At 37.3% G+C, this 24,774-nt stretch overlaps 1 protein-coding gene and 1 pseudogene across 3 annotated transcripts in view; both read left to right on the top strand.

The window, feature by feature from the left end:
* PRKAA1 (protein kinase AMP-activated catalytic subunit alpha 1) overlaps positions 1 to 24,774 on the top strand; it is a 46,391-nt gene that overhangs the window by 12,658 nt on the left and 8,959 nt on the right. For 2 of the 3 annotated variants that reach the window (XM_060146991.1, XM_060146992.1), the window contains 5 exons: positions 15,031 to 15,172; positions 16,850 to 16,943; positions 20,956 to 21,100; positions 22,663 to 22,750; positions 24,499 to 24,723. In XM_060146991.1, coding sequence (XP_060002974.1) covers positions 15,031 to 15,172; positions 16,850 to 16,943; positions 20,956 to 21,100; positions 22,663 to 22,750; positions 24,499 to 24,723 — 694 coding nt within the window. Of the gene's footprint in view, positions 1 to 15,030; positions 15,173 to 16,849; positions 16,944 to 19,064; positions 19,164 to 20,955; positions 21,101 to 22,662; positions 22,751 to 24,498; positions 24,724 to 24,774 lie in introns of those variants that run through there. The other variant, XM_060146993.1, reaches the window with a different exon arrangement.
* Positions 1,969 to 2,343, top strand: LOC132518868 (non-histone chromosomal protein HMG-14-like; annotated as a pseudogene).

The following is a 24,774-nucleotide window of genomic DNA, read 5'->3' as shown; positions in this document are numbered from 1 at the left end:
TTGATTTGTATTTCTCTGATGATTAGCAATGTTGAGCATCTTTTCATGTGCCTATTGGCCAGCCATGGATGGTTTTGAGATTAGGTGAACTATATAAATGGTACTTACAAGAAAAGTTAGAGATTCCCTTTACATTGTAGTAGTTTAAAAATGGCACTTGTTGGAGAGTAATCCTTTGTCAGTTGCTTTGTCTGCAAATATTTTCTCCCATTCTAAGGGTTGTCTTTTCGTCTTGTTTCTGGTTTCCTTTGCTGTGCAAAAGCTTTCAAGTTTCATTAGGTCCCATTTGTTTATTTTTGTTTTTATTTCCCTTTCTCTAGGAGGTGGGTCAAAAAGGATCTTGCTGTGATTTATGTCATAGAGTGTTCTGCTTGTGTTTTCCTCTAAGAGTTTTATAGTGTCTGGCCTTATATTTAGGATTTTTCTTTTCTTTTTTTTTTTTTTTTTTAATATTTAGGTCTTTAATCCATTTTGAGTTGATTTTTGTGTATGGTGTTAGGGAGTGTTCTAATTTCATTCTTTTACATGTAGCTGTCCAGTTTTCCCAGCACCACTTATTGAAGAGGCTATCTTTTCTCCATTGTATATTCTTTCCTCCTTTATCAAAGATAAGGTGACCATATGTGCATGGGTTTATATCTGGGCTTTCTATCCTGTTCCATTGATCTATATTTGTGTTTTTGTGCCAGTACCATACTGTCTTGATTACTGTAGCTTTGTAGTATAGTCTGAAGTCAGGGAGCATGATTCCTCCAGCTTCGTTTTTCTTTCTCAAGATTGCTTGGGCTATTTGGGGTCTTTTGTGTTTCACAGATTGCCAACAAACACATGAAAGCATGCTCAACGTCACTAATCATTAGAGAAATGCAAATCAAAACTGTATCACCTCACACCAGTCAGAATGGCCATCATGAGAAAATCTACAAACAGTAAATGCTGGAGAGGGTGTGGAGAAAAGGGAACCCTCTTGCACTGTTGTTGGGAGTGTAAATTGATACAGCCCCTATGGAGAACAATATGGAGGTTCCTTTAAAAACTAAAAATAGAACTACCATACCACCCTGCAATCCCACTACTGGGCATATACCCTGCAAAAACCATAATTCAAAAAGAGTCATGTACCACAATGTTCATTGTAGCACTATTTGCAGTAGCCAGGATATGGAAGCAACCTAAGTGTCCATAAACAGATGAATGGATAAAGAAGAAGTAGCACATATATATAATGGAATATTACCCAGCCATAAAAAGAAACGAAACTGAGTTATTTGTAGTGAGGTGGGTGGACCTAGAGTCTATCATACAGAGTGAATTAAATCAGAAAGAGAAAAACAAATACTGTATGCTAACACATGTACATGGAATATAAGAAAAAAAATGGTTCTGAAGAACATAGGGGCAGGACAGGAATAAAGACGCAGTCGTAGAGAATGGACTTGAGGACACGGGAAGGGGGGAGGGTAAGCTGGGACGAAGTGAGAGAGTGGTATGGACATATATACACTACCAAATGTAAAACAGATAGTGGGAAGCAGCTGCATAGCACAGGGAGATCAGCTTGGTGCTTTGTGACCACCTGGAGGGGTGGAATAGGGAGGGTGGGAGGGAGACGCAAGAGGGAGGGGATATGGAGATGTATATATATATATATACATATAGCTGATTCACTTTGTTATACAGCAGAAGCTAACACACCATTGTAAAGCATTATACTCCAATAAAGATGTTTTAAAAAAAATGGCACTTTTACTTTATGATTCCCTGATAATCCTTTGGGTTAGGCTATGTTGCGGTTGAACATTTGCTCATGTGCTGGGAAGATTTGTATTGTGGGAGTATTGTGAAAGTTAAGAAAGGATCTGGGCGGGTCCCAGCATCAGCTTCTCGAAGGTTCTCGGCCTCGGCCTCTCGGCCTCTCGGTGTACCGCAGCCCGCAGGCACCCGGCACATGCCCGCCCCTCCGCCACAATGCCCAAGAGGCAGGTCAGCTCAGCCGAGGAGGAGCCCGAGAGGAGATCGGTGCGGTTGTCAGTTAAACCGGCTCCCGCAAAAGTGTAAACGAAGCCAAAAAAGGCAGCAGGAAAGGATAAATTTTCAGCCAAAAAAGTGCAGACAAAAGGGAAAAGAGGAGCAAAGGGAAAACAGGCTGAAGTGGCTAACCAAGAGACTAAAGAAGACTTACCTGCAGAAAACAGAGAAACTAAAAATGAGAAGAGCCCAGACTCTGATGAAGCAGGAGAGAAAGAAGCAACTCTGATTCATATCACACATCCGGTCCTATCAGTGGTCCCTGTCTCCCTGCTTGTACAATCCAGAGGAATATTCTTATCAACTGTTTTGTAAATGCAAGTGTTTTAGTAGCTCTAGAAACAGTTTTAAAAAGGAGGGAATCCCACCTTATCCCATTTTTTAAGTGTAAATGCTTTTTTTTTAAGAGGTGAAATCATTTGCTGGTTGTTTTTTGGTACAACCAGAAAATAGTGGGATATTGAATATGGAAGGCTTTGATTATCTTGGGTGTCAACTTAACATTCCACAGATGAAGGGTAGCTTTTATATCCTATAATACAAAGCATACTAAGTGGCAGTTTGGAGTCAGTTGTGCATTTAATGTCTTAAACACTTGAAATTACTTCTTTTCCCATGTTGTTTTTGGTTGAATTGTTTCCTAAAGCAAACCACTCACTCCCTGATCTTGGCTCTCCTGGTCAGAATTTTGTGTACTCTGTAACATCTTTGGTTGTGGTAGTCCAGTTTTTCTCGTAACTTTGTTAATGTGCTCTGAACGATTGACAATTTGAGTATGTAGTGTATATGACATTAAATTGTGAATTAGTGGGACTTACGATGTAACAGCATATCAGTATTTGAAGATATTGGTACTTGATACCCTGTCAAGGAAAATTTGCCTACAGATTTTAAGCTGGAAAGTCACTGGAATAACTGTTCAGAAAAGAATCACAACTACATGATTTTTTAGATTTTTGGTACGTATGTTAAGAAATGTATACAATTTAGGAACTTCCCTGGTGGCACAGTGGTTAAGAATCTGCCTGCCAATGCAGGGGACACGGGTTCAAGCCCTGGTCCGGGAAGATCCCATGTGCCTCAGAGCGACTAATCCTGTGCACCACAACTACTGAGCCTGCGCTCTAGAGCCCGTGCGCCACAACTGCTGAGTCCGTGTGCCACAACTACTGAAGCCCACGTGCCTGGACCCCATGCTCTGCAACAAGAGAAGCCACCGCAGTGAGAAGCCTGCGCACAGCAAAGAAGAGTAGCCCCCGCTCGCCGCAACTAGAGAAAGCCCGTGCCCAGCAGCAAAGATCCAACACAGCCAAGAAAAAAAAGAATTGTATACAATTTAAATGTCTGTGCTGATCCTCAAAACAACCAGTAAAATCTCAATTATGAAAAAAAAAAAGGAAAGGATCTGGACAAAATGGAAGGTGAACTTAGGTGGTAAGTTACATTCTTGAAAGGGACTGAGTTAGGACTCTGATTTAAACACTTTCCTTTGAGTCTTATTTAACAAAGACTTTTTCTTCCATTGTGAAATATCTGTATAACCTAACTTTAAATTTAATATTGTTAACTAAAATATTTAAGCAAAGTAGCAAATGCTTAAAAAATTCAAAATAATGAGGAACCACCCCATCCCCTGTCCACCCCTCTCAGCTGCAGGGGGTTTCATGGGGCAGAAGATCCCTTCACTCATTGTCTTGGTTAGCTTGGTGGGGAAAAAATGGTTAAATTGTTGAAAACCATTGGACCCGATGATCTGTAAGGTTCTCTTTAGTTCTAAAATTCTAAACTTCTTATTGTTAAATCGTCAAGAGCACATATTAAGTGAGGAGCAAACAGTGTGTCTTTTTTTTTTCTTTTAGAAAAAATAATTATCTCATTCCTCCTGTGATTAAAAACCTGCAGTGGTTCCTAGTCCTTGGGGGTTTTTAAAGGATGGTCAGGCTCGGCTCCTTCCTAAGTCCCAGATCAAGCAGGAAAGTCTATTGAGATTGGAATAATGAGAATAATTCTTTGTTTAAAATAATGTTTTAAATACAAGGAGTTTAAAATATCAATGCTGAGTTTTCAATTTGGAAATAGTAAAAAATATTAGTCTGCCAGCGCTGCCATAACAAAAATATTGCAGACTGAATGGCTTTGACAACAGAAATTTATTTTCTCACAGTCTAGAGGCTAAAAGTCTGAGATTAAGGTTTCGTTTCTTCTGAGGCCTCTCTCCTTAGCATGCAGATGGCTGCCTTCTCTCACTGTCCTCACATGGTTTCCTGTGTGTACCTCTGCTGTTTCTCTGTGTATCCATATTTCCTCCTAAAGGCACACTTGTCAGGTTGGATCAGGACCTACCCCAACTGTTTCATTTTAACTTAGTCATCTCTTTAAAGGCCTTATTTCCAAATACTATCACATTCTGAGGTACTAGGGATTAGGACTTCAACATATGAATTTGGGGAGAGACACAATTCAGCTCATGAAGGATTTCTTGTTATCATTACCCTTGATTTTCAGCTGGTAATTATGAAGATTGCCAGGGAAAGCTCTTTGATATTGGTCTTACAAACTATGTTCTAATTTAGAAGAGAACATTTTCTTCCTGAAAAACTAAAACTCTAAATCACTTATTTAAAATTGAAAAAAAATTTTTTTTGAAAAGTAATACATGTATACATTAAAATGTCAAATAGTGCTAAGAGGTCTATTTATAAAACAATTTCCTACCCCCACTTTCAACTCTTAGCTGTTTCTTCTTGTATTTATCTTTTTAAAAAAATTTTTAATTTTTTATTTATTTTATTTTATTTTAATTTATTTAATTTATTCTATTTTTGGCTGCATTGGGTCTCCATTGCTGCGCACGGGCTTTCTCTAGTTGAGGTGAGCAGGGCCTACTCTTCATTGCAGTGTGGTGGCTTCTCTTGTTGCAGAGCACGGGCTCTAGGCACGCAGGCTTCAGTAGTTGTAGCACGTGGGCTCAGTAGTTGTGGCTCACGGGCGGTAGAGCACAGGCTTAGTAGTTGTGGTGCACAGGCTTTGTTGCTCCACGGCATGTGGGATCTTCCTGGATGAGGTCTTGAACCCGTGTCCCCTGCATTGGCAGGTGGATTCTTAACCACTGTTCCACCAGGGAAGCCCTGTTTTTTAAAACTTCCACATTTCTAATTGATAATGCATGCATAAAAGTTATCTTAATTCTTGTTGACAGACTTTTTGTTAAATTCTTATTATGGTTGATGAGGATTTTAGTTCGTTCTTAAGTTATTTTATTTTTATATTGAGGTATAGTTGATTTACAGTATTATATTAGTTTCCAGTGTACAACATAGTGATTCAAAATTTTTATAGATTATACTTCATTTATAGTTATTATAAAATATTGGTCATATTCTCTGTGCTGTGTAACATATCCTTGTAGCTTATTTATTTTATGCATAGTAGTTTGTACCTCTTTATCCCCTATCCCTATCTTGCCCTTACCCAATTCCCTCTCCTCACTGGTAACCACTGGTTTGTTCTCTTTATCTGTGAGTTTGTTTCTTTTTTGTTATATTCACTAGTTTTATTTTATTAAAATTAAAAAAAAAATTTTATTGAAGTATACTTGATTTACAATACTGTGTTAGTTTTAGGCATATAGCAAAGTGTTGTGGATATATATATATACATATATTCTTTTTCAGATTCTTTTCCATTGTAAGTTATTATAAGATATTGAGTATAGTTCCCTGTGCTGTACAGTAAATCCTTGTTGTTTATCTATTTTATATATAGTGGTATCTGTTAATCCCATACTCCTAATTTATCCCTTCCCATCCTTTCTCCTTGGGTAACCATAAGTTTGTTTTCTATGTCTGTGAATCTGTTTCTGTTTTTTAAGAAAGTTCATTTTTATTATTTTTCGATTCCACATACAAGTGATATCGTATAATATTTGTCTTTCTCTGTCTGACTTCATTCAATATGATAATCTCTAAGTCCATCCATGTTGCTGCAAATGGCATTATTTTATTCTTTTTTATGGCTGAGTAATGTTCCTGTGTGTGAGTGTGTGTGTGTGTGTGAGTGTGTGTGTGTGTGTGTGTGTGTGTGTGTATCACATCTTCTTTATCCATTCATCTGTTGATGGACGCTTAGCTTGCTTCCATGTCTTGGCTATTGTAAATAGTGCTGCTATGAACGTTGGGGTGCATGTATCTTTTCTTCTTTTTTAAAATTTTTTCTGGCCTTTTGGGAACAGTGTCATCTTAGGAGGAACTTGCCTTTCTCCTCTTATGCTTTTTTTTTTTTAAAAAAATTTTATTTATTTATTTTTGGCTGCGTTGGGTCTTTGTTGCTGTGTGTGGGCTTTCTCTAGTTGCAGTGAGCGGGGGCTACTCTTCATTGCGGTGCGCAGGCTTCTCATTGCGGTGGCTTCTGTTGTTGCCGAGCATGGGCTCTAGGCGTGTGGGCTTCAGTAGTTGTGGCACACGGGCTTAGCTGCTCTGCGGCACGTGGGATCTTCCTGGATCAGGGCTCGAACCTGTGTCTCCTACATTGGCAGGCGGATTCTTAACCACTGTGCCACCAGGGAAGTCTGCATGTATCTTTTTGAATTAGAGTTTTCATCTTTTCTGGATATATGCCTAGGAGTGGGATTGCTGGATCATATGGTAGTTCAATTTTTAGTTGTTTTAGGACCCTCCTACTGTTTTTCATGGTGGCTGCACTGATCTACAGTCCCACTAGCAGTGTAAGAGGGTTCCCTTTTCTCCACACCCTCTCCTGCATTTATTATTTGTAGATGTTTTGATGATGGCCATTCTGACCGGTGTGAGGTGATACCTCATTGCAGTTTTGAATTGCATTTCTCTAATAATTAGAGATGTTGAACATCTTTTCATGTGCCTATTGGCCATCTGTGTCTTCTTTGGAGAAATTTCTATTTAGGTCTTCTGCCATTGTTTGATTGGCTTGTATATATATATATATAGGCTTGTTTATATTTTTGATTTTGAGAGAGCTGTTTGTATAGTTTGGAAATTAAGCCCTTATTGGTCTTATCATTTGAAGATATTTTCTCCCAGTGCTTAGGTTGTCTTTTCATTTCCTTTGCTGTTCAAAAGTGTATACGTTTGATTAGGTCCCATTTGTTTATTTTTGCTTTTATTTCTTTTGCCTTGGGCTGATCTAAGAAAATATTGCCATGATTTATGTCAAAGAATATTTTGCCTATGTTCTCTGCTAGGGAGTTTTATGGTATTATGTCTTGTATTTAAGTCTTTAAGCCATTTAGAGTTTACTTTTGTGTATGGTGTGAGGGAGTGTTTGAACTTCATTGATTTACATGAAGCTGTCTGGCTTTCCCAACACCACTTGCTGAGGAGACTGTCTGTCTGACTTACTTCACTAAGCATAATAACCTCCAGGTCAAAGATTTTAGTTCTTTTGTACCTTTTCCTCTACACCCTCATTCTCCTAATATAATTATGTCACACTTTAAAAAAATCCATATTTGGTGTTTTCATAATTGTGACTGTGTAAAAACTATCTGCTAAGCCAATACTATGACTATATTTACTTATAGAACTTTTCATTATTCCTGGAGTTATTAATTTACCTCACTTTTTCATTTGCTTAGTTTTCTTCTAACCTAAGGCTAAATTCTCCACATCTTCAAATGCTTCTGTAAGATCTTTCTCAATGTAACATTACGTACTTTCAAACCTGTCAGATAATTTATCTGTCTATTCTTTTTTCTCCCTAGAAATAACTGTCCTGGATCCTCTGCAACATTTCTGTCTGGATTTGTTGCCTTCCAGCCTTCTACACAGCTGTTACCTATGACTTTGCTTCATTACCTTATTGGGGATTCTCTTCTTTTTCTCCTATATTTTATCCCTTCTTACTGAATACCATCTTGGTTTCTTTTTACTTATTTATTATTTAAAGAAAAAATTTTTTATTTTTAATTTTCTTTTTGAATTTTTATTTTATTTTTTATACAGCAGGTTCTTATTAGTTATCCATTTTATACATATTAGTGTGTACATGTCAATCTCAATCTCGCAATTCATCACACCACCCCCTCCCCACTACTTTCCCCCCTTGGTAGCCATAAGTTTGTTCTCTACATCTGTGTCTCAATTTCTGCCCTGCAAAACAGTTCATCTGTACCATTTTTCTAGGTTCCACATATATGCGTTAATATATGATATTTGTTTTTCTCTTTCTGACTTACTTCACTGTGTAAGACAGTCTCTAGATCCATCCACGTCTCTACAAATGACCCAATTTTGTTCCTTTTTATGGCTGAGTAATATTCCATTGTATATATGTACTACATCTTCTTTATCCATTCATCTGTCGATGGACATTTAGGTTGCTTCCATGACCTGGCTGTTGTAAATAGTGCTGCAATGAACATTGGGGTGCATGTGTCTTTTTGAATTATGGTTTTCTCTGGGTATATGCCCAGTAGTCGGATTGCCTGGGTCATATGGTAATTCTAGTTTTAGTTTTTTAAAGAACCTCCATACTGTTCTCCATAGTGGCTGTATCAATTTACATTCCCACCAACAGTGCAAGAGGGTTTCCTTTTCTCCACACCCTCTCCAGCATTTGTTGTTCATAGATATTCTGATGATGCCCATTCTAAATGGTGTGAGGTGATACCTCATTGTAGTTTTGATTTGCATTTCTCTAATCATTAGTGATGTTGAGCAGCTTTTCATGTGCTGCTTGGCCATCTGTAGTCTTCTTTGGAGAAATGTCTATTTAGGTCTTCTGCCTATTTATTTATTTATTTATGGCTGTGTTGGGTGTTTGTTGCTGCGTGCGAGCTTTCTCTAACTGTGTTGAGTGGGGGCTACTCTTCACTGCAGTGTGCGGGCTTCTTATTATGGTCGCTTCCCTTGTTGGGGAGCATGGGCTCTAGGCACGCGGGCTTCAGTAGTTGTGGCACGTGGGCTCAGTAGTTATGGCACGTGGGCTCAGTAGTTGTGGCATGCGGGCTTTGGTATTTGTGGCTTGCAGGCTCTAGAGTGCAGGCTCAGTAGTTGTGGCGCACAGGCTTAGTTGCTCCGTGGCATGTGGGATCCTCCTGGACCAGGGCTCGAACCTGTGTCCCCTGCATTGACAGGTGGATTCTTAACCCCTGTGCCACCAGGGAAGTCCCTTCTGCCCATTTTTTGATTGGGTTATTTGTTTTTTTAATATTGAGCTGCATGAGCTGTTTATATATTTTGGAGATTAATCCTTTGTCCGTTGATTCGTTTGCAACTATTTTCTCCTATTCTGAGGGTTGTCTCTTCGTCGTCTGTAGTTTCCTTTGCTTTGCAAAAGCTTTTAAGTTTCATTAGGTCCCATTTGTTTATTTTTGTTTTTATTTCCATTACTCTAGGAGGTGGATCAAAGAAGATCTTGCTGTGATTTATGGCAAAGTGTTTTTCCTATGTTGTCCTCCAGTAGTTTTATAGTGTCCGGTCTTACATTTAGGTCGCTAATCCATTTTGAGTTTATTTTTGTGTATGGTGTTAGGGAGTGTTCTAATTTCATTCTTTTACATGTAGCTGTCCAGTTTTCCCAGCACCACTTATTGAAGAGACTGTCTTTTCCCCATTGTATATCCTTGCCTCCTTTGTCATAGATTAGTTGACCATAGGTGCATGGGTTTATCTCTGGGTTTTCTATCCTGTTCCATTGATCTATATTTCTGTTTTTGTGCCAGTACCATATTGTCTTGATTACTGTAGCTTTGTAGTATAGTCTGAAGTCAGGGAGTCTGATTGCTCCAGCTCCATTTTTCTTTCTCAAGCTTGCTTTGGCTATTTGGGGTCTTTTGTGTCTCCATACAAATTTTAAGATTTCTTGTTCTAGTTCTGTGAAAAATGCCACTGGTAATTTGATAGGATTGCATTGAATCTGTAGACTGCTTTGGGTAGTATAGTCATTTTCACAATATTGATTCTTTCAGTCCAAGAACATGGTATATCTCTCCATCTGATTGTGTTGTCCTTGATTTCTTTCATCAGTGTCTTATAGTTTTCTGAGTACACGTCTTTTACCTCCTGAGGTAGGTTTATTCCTAGGTATTTTATTCTTTTTGTTGAAATGGTGAATGGGAGTGTTTCCTTAATTTCTCTTTCTGATCTTTCATTGTTAGTATATAGGAATGTAAGAGATTTCTGTGCATTAATTTTGTATCCTGCTACTTTACCAAATTCATATATTAGCTCTAGTAGTTTTCTGGTAGAGCCTTTAGGATTCTTTATGTATAGTATCATGTCATCTGCAAACAGTGACAGTTTTACTTCTTCTTTTCCAATTTGTATTCCTTTTATTTCTTTTTCTTCTCTGATTGCCATGGCTAGGACTTCCAAAACTATGTTGAATAATAGTGGTGAGAGTGGACATATTTGTCTTGTTCCTGATCTTAGAGGGAATGCTTTCAGTTTTTCACCATTGAGAATATGTTTGCTGTGGGTTTGTTGTATATGGCCTTTATTATGTTGAGGTAGGTTCCCTCTATGCCCACTTTCTGGAGAGTTTTTATCCTAAATGGTATTGAATTTTGTCAAAATCTTTTTCTGCATCTATTGAGATGATCATATGGTTTTTCTCCTTCAATTTGTTAATATGGTGTATCACTTTGATTGATTTGCATATATTGAAAAATCTTTGCATCCCTGGGATAAATCCCACTTGATCATGGTGTATGATCCTTTTAATGTACTGTTGGATTCTGTTTGCTAGTATTTTTTTGAGGATTTTTGCATCTATGTTCATCAGTGATATTGGTCTGTAATTTTCTCTTTTTGTAGTATCTTTGTCTGCTTTTGGTATCATGGTGATGGTGGCCTCATAGAAGGACTTTGGGAGTGTTCCTTCCTCTGCAAATTTTTGGAAGAGATTGAGAAGGATGGGTGTTAGCTCTTCCTTTTCTAAATGTTTGATAGAATTCACCTGTGAAGCCATCTGGTCCTGGACTTTTGTTTGTTGGAATATTTTTAACCACAGCTTCAATTTCATTACTTGCGATTGGTCTGTTTGTATTTTCTATTTCTCCCTGGTTCAGTATTGGAAGGTTATACCTTTCTAAGAATTTGTCCATTTCATCCAGGTTTTCTATTTTTATTGGCACAGAGTTGCTTGTAGTAGTCTCTTGTGATGCTTTGTATTTCTGCAGTGTCTGTTGTAACTTCTCCTTTTTCATTTCTAATTTTATTGATTTGAGTCCTCTCCCTCATTTTCTTGATGAGTCTGGGTAAAGGTTTATCAATTTTGTTTATCTTCTCAAAGAACCAGCTTTTAATTTTATTGATTGCTATTGTTTTCCTTGTTTCTGTTTCACTTATTTCTGCTCTGATCTTTTTGATTTTTTCCCTTCTACTAACTTTGGGTTTTGTTTGTTCTTCTTTCTTTAGTTCCTTAAGGTGTAAGGTTAGATGGTTTTTTTGAGATTTTTCTAGTTTCTTGAGGTAGGCTTGTATTGGTATAAACTTCCCTCTTAGAACTGCTTTTGCTGCATCCCATAGGTTTTGGATCATCGTGTTTTCGTTGCAATTTGTCTCTAGGTATTTTCTGATTTCCTCTTTGATTTCTTCAGTGATTTCTTGGTTATTTGGTAACGTATTGTTTAGCCTCCATGTGTTTGTGTTTTTTACGTTTTTTCCCTGTAATTGATTTATAATCTCATAGTGTTGTGGTCAGAAAAGAAGCTTGATATGATTTCAATTTTCTTAAATTTACCAAGGCTTGATTTCTGACCCAAGATGTGATCTATCCTGGAGAATGTTCTGTGTGCACTTGAGAAGAAAGTGTAATCTGCTGTTTTTCGATGGAATGTCCTATAAATATCAATTAAATCTATCTGGTCTGTTGTGTCATTTAAAGCTTGTGTTTCCTTATTAATTTACTGTCTGGATGATCTGTCCATTGGTGTAAGTGAGGTGTTCAAATCCCCTACTATTACTGTGTTACTGTCAATTTCCTGTTTTATAGCTGTTAGCAGTTGCTTCATGTATTGAGATATTCCTATGTTGGGTGCCTATATATGTATAATTGTTATATCTTCTTCTTGGATTGATCCCTTGATCATTATGTAGTGTCGTTCCTTGTCTCTTGTAACATTCTTTTTTTTTTTTTAACATTCTTTATTTTAAAGTCTATTTTATCTCATGTGAGTATTGCTACTCCAGCTTTCTTTTGATTTTCATTTGCATGGAGTATGTTTTTCCATCCCCTCACTTTCAGTCTCTATGTGTCCCTAGGTTTGAAGTGGGTCTCTTGTAGACAGCATATATATGGGTCTTGTTTTTTTTGTTTTTAAAATTTATTTATTTTATTTATTTATTTTTGGCTGCACTGGGTCTTTGTTGCTGCGCGCAGGCTTTCTCTAGTTGTGGCGCACAGGGGCTACTTTTCTTTGCTGTGCATAGTTTTCTCATTGCGGTAGCTTCTCTTGTTGCAGAGCACGGGCTCTAGGCACACGGGCTTCCGTAGTTGTGACACTCGGGCTCTAGAGCGCAGGCTCAGTAGTTGTGGTGCATGGGCTTAATTGCTGTGTGGCATGTGGGATCTTCCTGGACTAGGGCTCGAACCCGTGTCCCCTGCATTGCCAGGCGGATTCTTAACCACTGCGTCACCAGGGAAGCCATGGGTTTTATTTTTGTATCCATTCAGTGAGCCTGTGTCTTTTGGTTGGAGCATTTATTCCGTTCACGTTTAAGGTAATTATTGATATGTATGCTCTCATTACCATTTTCTTAATTGTTATGGGTTTGTTTTTGTAGGTCCTTTTCTTCTCTTATGTTTCTCACTTAGAGAAGTTCCTTTAGCATATGTTGTAGAGCTGGTTTGGTGGTGCTAAATTCTCTTAGCTTTTGCTTGTCTGTAAAGCTTTTGATTTCTCTGTCGAATCTGAATGAGATCCTTGCGGGGTAGAATAATGTTGCTTGTAGGTTCTTCCCTTTCATCAGTTTAAATATATCATGCTACTCGCTTCTGGCTTGTAGAGTTTCTGCTGAGAAATCAGCTGTTGACCTTATGCGAGTTCCCTTGTATGTTATTTGTCATTTTTCCCTTGTTGCTTTCAGTAATTTTTCTTTGTCTTTATTTTTTGTCAATTTGATTACTGTTTGTCTCGGTGTGTTTGTCCTTCAGTTTATCCTACCTGGGACTCTCTGTGCTTCCTGGACTTGGGTGGCTATTTCCTTTTCTATCTTAGGGAAGTTTTCGACTGTAATTTCTTCAAATACTTTCTCGGGTCCTTTCTCTGTTTCTTCTCCTTCTGGGACCCCTATAATGTGAATGTTGTTGTATTTAATGTTGTCCCAGAGGTCTTTTAGGCTGTCTTCATTTCTTTTCATTCTTTTTTCTGTATTCTGTTCCTCGGCAGTGAATTCCACCATTCTGTCCTCCAGGTCATTTATCAGTTCTTCTGCCTCAGTTATTCTGCTATTGATTCCTTCTAGTGTATTTTTCATTTCAGTTATTGTATTGTTCATCTCTTTTTGTTTGTTCTTTAATTCTTCTAGGTGTTTGTTCTTTAATTCTTCTACGTCTTTGTTAAACATTTCTTGCATCTTCTCGATCTTTGCCTCCATTCTTTTTCCGAGGTCCTGGATCATCTTCACTATCATTATTCTGAATTCTTTTTCTGGAAAGTTGTCTATCTCCACTTTATTGTTTTTCTGGGGTTTTATCTTGTTCTTTCATCTTGTACAAAGCCCTCTGCCTTTTCATTTTGTCTGTCTTTCTGTGAATGTGGTTTTCCTTCCATAGGCTGGAGAATTGTGGTTCTTGCTTCTGCTGTCTGCCCTCTTACCATCTTGGTTTCTTTCCTGATTTTGATGGAATATTAATTCTTCACTAGGTCCTTAAGAAAGCGTGTTTAGAAGCTAAATTTTTGGAGACTTTGTCTCTGTTAAAAAATGTCTAAATTCTATTATAACCATTTATTATCTGGGTATAGCATTCAAAATTGAAAGGTAATCACTTAAAATTTTTTTCTTATTTTTCAAAACAGAAATTACATGCTCATGAACCTAAATTTTAAAGGTTCAAGAGATTATAGAGAAAGTGTGTCTAACATGAGGGTGGTTTTTGGTATGATGCAACTGTTCTGTATCTGATTATAATGGTGATTACACCAATTTCTACATGCCTTAAAATCCATAGAACTGCACAACAAAAGAAACAAGTTCAATTTGTATGTATGATAGTTTAAAAAATGAAAAGTAAATTAAGAGAATTTAAAAGTACAAAAAGGTGGAGAGGGCTTCCCGTGTGGTGCAGTGGTTAAGAACCTGCCTGCCAACGCAGGGGACACGGGTTCGAGCCCTGGTCCGGGAAGATCCCACATGCTGCAGAGCAACTAAGCCCATGTGCCCCAGCTACTGAGCCTGCGCTCTAGAGCCCATGAGCCACAACTACTGAAGCCCGCGTGCCTAGAGCCCGTGCTCCGCAACGAGAAGCCACGGCAATGAGAAGCCTGCACACCGCAAAGCTGCAACTGGAGAAAAGCCCACACGCAGCTACAAAGACCCTGCACAGCCAAAAATAAATAAATAAATAAATAAATAAATAAATAAAAAGGTAGAGAGCAAAAAGAAGTTTCTTTCTTTCTCCCTTAGCCTTCCAGCTTTAAACATCTAAACGTTCAGGGGTAAATCAGGCAGAATTGAAAGGAACTTGACATATATTCACTACTATGTATAAAATAGATAACTGATGAGAACCTACTGTATAGCACAGGGAATAGTACTCAATGTTCTGTGGTAACCTAAATGGGAAGGAAATGCAAAAACAGGGGATATATGTATACCTATAGCTGATTCACTTTAATGTACAGCAGAAACTAGCACAAGATTGTAAAGCAGGTATACACCAGTTAAAAATTAAAAAAGAAAAAAAGAACTTGGAACTGCGCAAGTACATTTGGAGAATGCTAAGATTACTACTCTTAGACTAGTTCTAAATATGTTATTAATCAAACCTGGCGCTAATTTATTAAAATTATTTCTCCTACAGTTGGCAAACATGAATTGACTGGGCATAAAGTTGCTGTGAAGATACTCAATCGACAGAAGATTCGAAGCCTTGATGTAGTAGGAAAAATCCGCAGAGAAATTCAGAACCTCAAGCTTTTCAGGCATCCTCATATAATTAAACTGTAAGATCTGATTGTATTAAATATAGTCATATCATTTTTTCATCATTTTTGTTAACCTTCTTAATCTGACAAGTGAGAAAGATGAGTGACATTGCTTTGGTCTGTTCCTGAGGGTTTTCAGATTTCTTCCTGTTCATGTATTTATCTAACCCCATTCATGGTCACTTAAGCCTAAGTTCACATTTTGCCCTTGTGATGATCAGATGTTATCTTTCTCATTTTCGGGACTGATGCCGTTCTGATAGATAACTTTCAGTGCCCCTATTGCTGTAGAACCCACAATGATTTGCTAGTAAAAACTCCTGCCATCCAGATTTCCACATGATATCAGCTAGCCTCACTAGAGACCATAAAGTAGGGTCTCCACTCCCCCACGCTGCTTGTATCTGATAAAACAAGTAACACATCATAGATCTTCAGGAATCCAAATCCAAATAATAGAATTTCAGGAATCCAAATTTCAAAAGGCAGTAATATTACCATTGTTTTACAGCTGACAATTGTAGGATCTACAGTTAAGTTATTTACTACTCAGCTTTATTATGCAGGCTATAAATTAAAACCATTTAGGCTTTTGTATTGAACTGGTGACTCAAAATTTGTTTCACTCTCACCTCTTCTCATGTGTTGAGGTGCCATGGTTTTAAATACCATCCTTATGCTGACAGCCCTTAATAACATCTCCTGCTTTGAAACCTGTTCCCTGAATATGCACACTGCCTATTTTACATCTCCATTTGGGTGACCATGAGGCATGTGAAACTCGATCTGGCCCAAACTGAACCCTTTATTACCCTCCGGTGCCTGGTCTTCCTGGTCTTTTCACCATCTCAGTTAATATCAGTTCCTCAGGGCAGAAACTTAGGAACTATCCTTAACTTTCCTATTTCTCTCACTTCCCAACCTCCATTCCATCCCTTCCTTCAAAAACTAAGATCTCATTCTAGTTCCTTCATTATCATCAACCCAGTGTGGGCCCCCTTCACCTTTCTCATGGACTACTACAGTAGCCACCTGCTTCCACCCTACTGCCCAGTCAGTTCTTCACATTGCTGCCATCAATTAAAGTTACCCTTTTACTTGGCCAGATCATGTGACTGCTTTGCTTAAAACCTTCAATAGCTTTCTTTCTCCTATAGAGTAAAAGCCAAAGCCTCATCATGACTTTTAAGGTTCTGTGTCCTCTGCTGTCCAGTTACCTCTTTGACCCCACATCCTGTTTCTCTCTCCCAGCTCACTCTGCTCTAGCCTTCCTACCATTGCTCAAATGCGCCAGGCAGGTTTCCCCCGGGGGCCTTTGCACTTGCTGTTCCTCTGCCTGGTTCACCTTCTTCCTAGATAATGGCATAGTTTGTTCCCTGATTTCCATTAGGCTCTGCTTAAATGTTACTTTATCAGAGAGGCCTTCCTTGAATACCCTGTATGAAAGATTTCCCTTAGTTTTGCTTTGATTCTCTTCATAGCATGTTCCACCACCTGAGATACTGTTTTTTATTTAGTGTCTGTTTCTTGGCTTCTGGAAAATAAACTCCACGAGAGCAGAGAATTTGTTTTGTTCCCTGCAGTTTTCCCAGCGTCTAGCACAGTGCCTGGTGTATTATAGGTGCTTAGTAAACACTTATTGAATGAATGAATATACATGTTTTAATACTGGTAGATAATGTTTTCTCTTACCAGGTACCAGGTCATCAGTACACCATCTGATATTTTCATGGTGATGGAATATGTCTCAGGAGGAGAGCTATTTGATTATATCTGTAAAAACGGAAGGGTAAGCAGTTCTGATTTAATCCTGTGTATATTTTGTAATTCCCCTGATCCCTTACTAGCATCAAAATATCAGAAAGCAATTCTGTTAAGAGGTCTATTTAATAACCAGCTCCCTTAGTCATGTATTTGCCTAGAATCGTAGACTATTTAGAGCTAAGAAGCATCTTAAAGATTATCTCCTTAGCCTACTTACACAGATATGGAAACTAAGAGTCACAGTTTATTTATTTACTTTTTAAAAAATTAAATTAATTTATTTATTTACTTTTGGCTGCATTGGGTCTTCATTGCTGCGCATGGGCTTTCTCTAGTTGCAGCGCACGGGGGCTACCCTTCGTTGTGGTGCGTGGGCTTCTCATTGCGGTGGCTCCTCTTGTTGCAGAGCATGGGTTCTAGGTGCGTGGGGCTTCTGTAGTTGTGACATGTGGGCTCAGTAGTTGTGGCTCGTGGGCTCTAGAGCACAGGCTCAGTAGTTGTGGTGCATGGGCTTAGTTGCCCCGTGGCATGTGGGATCTTCCTGGACCAGGGATTGGACCCGTGTACCCTGCATTGGCAGGTGGATTCTTAACCACTGCTCCACCAGGGAAGTCTGTCATAGTTTATTTATTTTTATTTATTTACTTTTTATATTTTGGTCATACTCTGTGGCACGTGGGATCTTAGTTCCCTTACCAGGGATTGAACCTGTGCCTGCTGCATTGGAAGCGCAGAGTCTTAACCACTGGACCGCCAGGGAGGTCTGAGACTCACAGTTATATATATGCTCAAGGTCACATAATTTATTAATGACAGAATTGGATTGAGACTCCAGAACTCACGATCTTCAGACTTTGCTTCTCGGGCATACAGATACTTTTAATATATATCTTAAATTATGTATGTAATCCTTAAAAAATATATTATTAAATACTTAAAGATCTAGGCCTTGCTAGTCAACCCTAGTCACATTTAAATTGCATTCATTTTTTGGTTTCAGAAATCTGATGTATCTGGAATAGTAAGAACAGGCTCCATGAAGGAGGTAGGAATTAGACTTAAAGAATTTAGAGTTGGAAGGAACTTTAGAAGACATTTTGAACAGTGTCTTAAGTTACAGATACAAAAACTGAACATTGCCCCCTGCGCATACTTTTCCTTACACCCAGGGTATGTGGTATACAAAAACCTCTTTCTGGAAGAGCCATGTCAAGCACTGAGAAGCCAATTTTTTTCCCTCCCAATCTGACATTCTTTATATCATTCACTCATTTGTTCTATGTAGCATATCCTTACTTTCATCAAAATCATTAACCAAATTAATTTTGATTTTACCATTTCTTAACATGGTTCATTTCAATTTCAGGTATTCCACTTGTCTTTTCACTCCCCACTCCCTGCCCCCGCAATCCCACACAAATATTCTGCCTAGAAAAATGGAAACAGACACAAATTGAATTGGCATCTTGCTTTCTTATCTTTTGTTTTTCATGTCTTAATCATTTTGCTTTACATTATGGGGATTTTCCTCAATTTTATCTGTTGCATATTAAAATTCCAGCTGTTTTTTTTTGTGGTACGCGGGCCTCTCACTGTTGTGGCCTCTCCCGTTGCGGAGCACTGGCTCTGGACGCGCAGGCTCAGCGGCCATGGCTCACGGGCCCAGCCTCTCTGCGGCATGTGGGATCTTCCCGGACCGGGGCACGAACCCGTGTCCCCTGCATCGGCAGGCGGACTCTCAACCACTGCACCACCAGGGAAGCCAGTTGTCTTTCTTTAAATAGCCTATTTTTGTTGTTGTTGTTCCACTGAGATAATAAATGTATCTGTCTGAGGATGACAATTAGTTTAAAATTTTTTTCTTCTTCTCTTCCCTGGATTGCTTCTGTACCTTCTCTGCTCCCTGCTCCCTGTTTTTTTTCTATTCATTTTATTGGTCTTTGTCTTTTGTGCATGACCCTTGCTCAGATACCTGGTGATTCTGGGTTGTCCACTCATATTTGAGAGTGAGATTCTAAATGCCAAGCTCATGAAGATGGAACTTATTAATTGGTGGGCCTTCCCATAGGTTGAATAGGTACGGACCTGTTTGTTTTACTAGGAAACACCAAATGTTAACAATTACAAATATTTTTCCTTGGATCAGAAAGTTGCTTCAGAAGAAACCTTCCAGTTTCCTTGAGCGTGTTAGCTTAGCTGCCAGTGCTCTGCGAGCTAAATGGGGAAAGGCCCGCAAGGCTTACTGGTTAGTATGTTGACTTTCATTTTATCCCCATGTTTTCCTTCTGGTGCCTCATTCCTACTCTGGTGTCCTTGAGAACAGAGCTGGTTCAGCCTTATTAAAGAGTAAATCGTGGGTCTTATTCCCCAGTAAGGGTGAGCTTAAAACTTCTTTATTCCATCAGTTGTCCTGTTTTCAGTCCACTTCTCACTTCTACCTTCAGAAATTCCCCACACTTCCAATATCTAAGCCCTTCCAGGAGTCTGCGTGCAGATGAGTTTATCATTGATTTCCACCCCTAAAGGCTTACTAGATTTCAGCTTTCTGTGGTTGGCCAAGTCTTCATCACTGTTCATCTACTCTCTAGCTTAGTGACTCCTTGATGACTGCTGTCTGTTCTCTTGCTCTTTGTCTTTATATGCTGTCATCTTAGTGATGTTTCAAGGAGTGGAGAGAGAAGGTTCCATCTGCCATGCTTAAATGGAAATATGCTTTGACTTTTCTAATCTTTCTTTGTAGACTTCCCCTCCTTGATCCTTTGTACTCTATTTATTATTAATAGAGTATAATTTTCATTTTTGTAGCCTGTCTAGTTATTTTACCTCTTGTATTTTGCTTAATCAATTAAATTTTCTTCTCTTTCACATTTAGAACACATTCTTTTTTTCATTTAGTGTATTTGATATGAAGTCATATTAAAAAATGAACCTATATTCTAGAAATAAAGGTATTAGATTGCTAATGCATTATTACTTTCTCTAGAGGAAGGGTATCTCTGAGTGCTTTGATAGTTTTAGTTTTGCTTTCAAAAGAAATTACTGGTTCATATTCCAGATTATCCATACCATTAAAGGTGTAGGAACCTGGTTTTAGAATGCTAATTTGTGACCTGTGGTAGAGAATTGCATATTAGAGTCCTTTGCCTAGAGAATTAATAGCTTATTTATTAAATATGACTTCTTGGGAGCAGGCATACCCAAGTAATGGCTTTCATTTATGGAAAAAACATCATAAAATAATAAAATATAGATAAATGGACAGAGAAGTTTTTAAAGAATATATTTTAAAATGTAATTACAGCATAAGATATAATTTTTCAGTAAGCATAGTAAAGATAAATGCTGTTATATTTTATAAAAAAAATGAATTAAGGTTTTTCTTTTGTTAAAATTAAAACATCTTTTATTTCAGGAGATATGATAACATGGTTGCTTGCTAATTCATTAACACTGCTTAAATGTTGCTTTCTCATATAGTCCACAACAGTATTCCCCACCCCAGCATAACTCTTTGTGCCCTTATCCTCCTTTGTTTTTCTTCAAAACACTCTTACTCCTTATATTGATATTTATATATTTATTGTCTATTTTCTTTAACTAGATTAGGGCCTTTTTTTAATTCATTGCTGTATCTTGAGTGTCTAAAACCGTGCATGGCACATTGAAGGTATTCAATAAATATTTCTTAAAGGAATCAAGGATTAAATATTTGTAATTTACAGGAGAAAACATGCCTACTTTCAGGTAGAAATTGAAATTATTTGCAATAGTGCATGAGATTAGGTGAAACAAGTTATTAGAGTATAGTCAAGAGAGTGATAATATTAGGAAGTTGAGTTACTGATTTGGGTTCTAAGACCCTGCTAGCATTTCCGTTTTATGCTGCCTATATCTCCTCCCCGTTTCAAAAGTATCTCATGAGTGAGGTTCATTTGGAAGGTTCCTTGTATCTTCACAGTTTTATAGGTTGGAAAATAATAGGTAGAATAATTTCTTTTGAAAGACACACGTTTAAGTTGCCTCTCTACTTTTCTTAGCTGGATGAAAAAGAAAGTCGGCGTCTGTTCCAACAAATCCTTTCTGGTGTGGATTATTGTCACAGGCATATGGTGGTCCACAGAGATTTGAAACCTGAAAATGTCCTGCTTGATGCACACATGAATGCAAAGATTGCTGATTTTGGTAAGGATATTTTTATAGTTTCATATATTCATTATGTTTAAACAAACATCAGTAGGATTCTTCAGATAACTTTTGCTTTTATATAATAGACTGAGTATCCCAAAGTAGCATATCCTCACCATTTGTCTATGAGCTACAAAAAGGAGTAAAAATAAGGAATTCTCTTAGCTTTATGTCTTTAAAATTGACTTTTATGACATAGGCAAACAATTTAAATTGGCAGCATTAGCGACATCACTTGAAAAGAGACCATTATTTGTGAAGGACCATTATTTAACTATTTGCTAAATAGTGTTATCAATAGAACACACTGTTTTCAGTGTGTTCTTCTGATCAAGTATGGAGCAAGAGGAAAGAGACTGGGCTGGAGTTATTCAGACTTTGAAAGCCAGAAGGCAAACCATAGGAACAAAATTATTTTTAAAAAAAGAAAGTAAAATATTTTAAATAGAAAAGCATAGTTTCAGCTTGAGGAAAATTTAATGAATTTATTTTTCCTTTATTTCTTATATAAATTGCCATTGACATTATTAAACCTGAGATAAAAATGAATATCTACAAGTCTCTTTTTTTAGTTTCATTTCAAATCAGAGGAGATACTTATATTTTCTTAAGTTTTGTATACGTTTATATATTTTAATCTATAGAGATTCACTAAATAGTGCCCAACAGCTCTGAGCTACTGAGTTTTTTTTGTAACTGACTAAATTATTTGACTTTCTTGTTCTTTAGTTGTCATTATTTTTTATACATTGTATTTTTGAGGAGGCAGAGTTTTCTTTTTTTCTTTTTTTTTGGCCGCACTGCGCAGCTTGCAGGATCTTAGTTCCCCCACCAGGGATTGAACCCGGGCCACAGCAGTGAAAGCACCAAGTCCTAACCACTGGACCACCAGGGAGTTCCCGAGTTTTCTTTTTGTAGTAGAACTATGAAGGAACTTTGATATTAAAAATTATTATTATTTATTTTATTTTTATTTATATATATATATTTTTGCGGTACGCGGGCCTCTCACTGTTGTGGCCTCTCCCGTTGCAGAGCACAGGCTCCGGACGCGCAGGCTCAGCGGCCATGCTTACGGGCCTAGCCGCTCCGCGGTATGTGGGATCTTCCCAGACCGGGGCACGAACCCATGTCCCCTGCATCGGCAGGCGGACTCTCAACCACTGCGCCACCAGGGAAGCCCTATTATTTTTTTTTAAAGAATCAGAATGGAGGTTAATAGAAACTTTTAATTCGGTTCTACATTTTTTTCTAGTAATTTCTATATTAATAAAACTTAAACATGCCCAGTTTATTCTATTAAACAAAATAACCAATAACTTAATATGTACTCATTAAACTCCAACAATGCACTAACTTTATATGTTGAAACAGATTACAGATTTTATGGCATAAAGGCAAAATATTTGGGAACAATAAAGACTACAGGATTATGTTGAAGCAAAGAACAAAATGATGATTTATCACTTTAATGCAAACTCAATTTTATTGTTTAATGGAGTTTTGTTTTTATTTTTGTTCTTGGGAAATCTTGAGCAGTGGATTTTGTGCATTTTCAGGTCTTTCAAACATGATGTCAGATGGTGAATTTTTAAGAACAAGTTGTGGCTCACCCAACTATGCTGCACCAGAAGTAATTTCAGGAAGGTAGTGTTTGCCACCTCCTCCCCGCCCAATATATTTGTAATTGTCTTCTTTTCCTAGACTTTGTTAGTCTATAGTGTAATATTCAATTCTATTGAAAGGAATTTAAAGCTTATTTTTTTCTTATCCAGAAGGTATTCTATTTTAAGAATAAAACATTATAAGTGAATAAGGATTAAGGACTCCATTTATTGAGGAGGATGTTGGTTTGCAAGTCAAAATTATATTAGTTAGATGAGAGTACTCTCGTTTTTTCCCCTGGTGGAAGAAACTGAAGGTTTAAAACTAGCAAGTTTTAAAGGTGAGACATTAAAAACTTGAATAATACAGAAATATCTAGTAGTAAGAAATAGTGTACTATTTGCTTAGATGAAGAATTAAAAGTGTAATGGGTAGCTTTAATTTTTCAAATTAGCTTTAGCTTTTACGATAACGTGCCTTGGGGAATTGGACTGAAGTATTGATAAAGTCCTCAGATTTTATTTAATTTTCATTCTTTAAATCTTCTAGAGACTGAAATATTTTAAGAATTCTAATCTCAATTTACTAACCACCAGCATTGAGAACATGAGGATCTTAGTATACGGCAGCTTTTCGGATAGTTTAGATGACAGGAAAATTTAATTTTTTGAAAAGTAACTGTTCTTCACTATACTACTGAAAGTGAAAACAAAGAAGCTAAAGTTTGCTTACTAGTTTTTATAATTAACTTTTAATAACTTTTCATTCAAACCATGTTTCTTTGTTTGAATGTCTTACATCCTGATTAATTTAGAATGCAGAAATAGAGTAGTATTTTCTTTCTGTTTTCATAAGCTTGCTTGCCTAGACTGCTCAGAGAAATTATATTTGTGTTAAGGCATGGTTATGAGTAAGGCAGAAATATTTTAGATTTATCAAGGTTCATCATTACCTTTTTATACTAACTTAATGTTTAAATTATTATTTCATGTGGGTTGTCTATTTGGGGAAGAAAACAATTTAGGACCTGGATACTGGGGGCACTGTTAATTAAATAAACAAAAAGAAATGTAATTGTGCATATATGTAATGGGCCATTACTGAAGTCTAATTTTCCCAGTTTGGATAAGGTCTTTCTGTGAGGTCTAGATGTATGGAAACTATTACTTTCAAAATAGTATATATTGATCAGTTCAATAATTTATTTGACCAATTTAAAGAAATCCTTCCCTGAAGCCAGACTTTGAATGGGTTATCTAATTAGTCAGTAGCTAGTTAAGTCAGTGGGTTACAGTGTATTGCAAATAAGAGTTTCAAATCTTCTGCGAATTAGTTAGCTGGGCTTCATTCTACAGCCTCAGGCCCCTTTTACCTTGGTATGAGGTCTCGGGTTATTTCGGAGAGTGGCTTTAAAGTCAGAACATTCTCACTTGATGAAAGATCACTTAATCTCTCCTCTGTAACCAAAAAACAATGGTTTTAAATTCAGTAATGATATGTTTGTTCAAAGTTTGACCCTATTGATTGGATATCATGAGGACCCTTGTGAGGTAGTATGGAGAGAATTTTAGCTATAGTTTGTAACTTAAAAAAATTCTTAATTTTTGTTTTCAAAGATAATACTGATAGAATTAGTATAGAATCTGTATGTGTAGTACACAGCAGTGACTTACAGAAACCATATTCTGACTAATAATTCTTTATGAAGTCTCTATATTTAAAATGATTAATTGATTTACTCTTTTAAGTTACTAATGATTGTTTAATCCAACTGATATTTCCTGTTACAGATTGTATGCTGGTCCAGAGGTAGATATATGGAGCAGTGGGGTTATTCTCTATGCTTTATTATGTGGAACACTTCCATTCGATGATGATCACGTGCCAACTCTTTTTAAGAAGATATGTGATGGGATCTTTTATACCCCTCAGTATTTAAACCCTTCTGTGATTAGCCTTTTGAAACATATGCTGCAGGTGGATCCCATGAAGAGAGCCACAATCAAAGATATCAGGTGATAAAGCAACTTGATTATCAGATCTAATAGTATCAGTGATATAAGTGA

Source organism: Lagenorhynchus albirostris, chromosome 3 (genome assembly GCF_949774975.1).
Source record: "Lagenorhynchus albirostris chromosome 3, mLagAlb1.1, whole genome shotgun sequence".
Taxonomy (NCBI): domain Eukaryota; kingdom Metazoa; phylum Chordata; class Mammalia; order Artiodactyla; family Delphinidae; genus Lagenorhynchus; species Lagenorhynchus albirostris.
The sequence above is the reverse complement of the archived record's forward strand: the minus strand, read 5'-3'. Positions and strand labels throughout refer to the sequence as shown.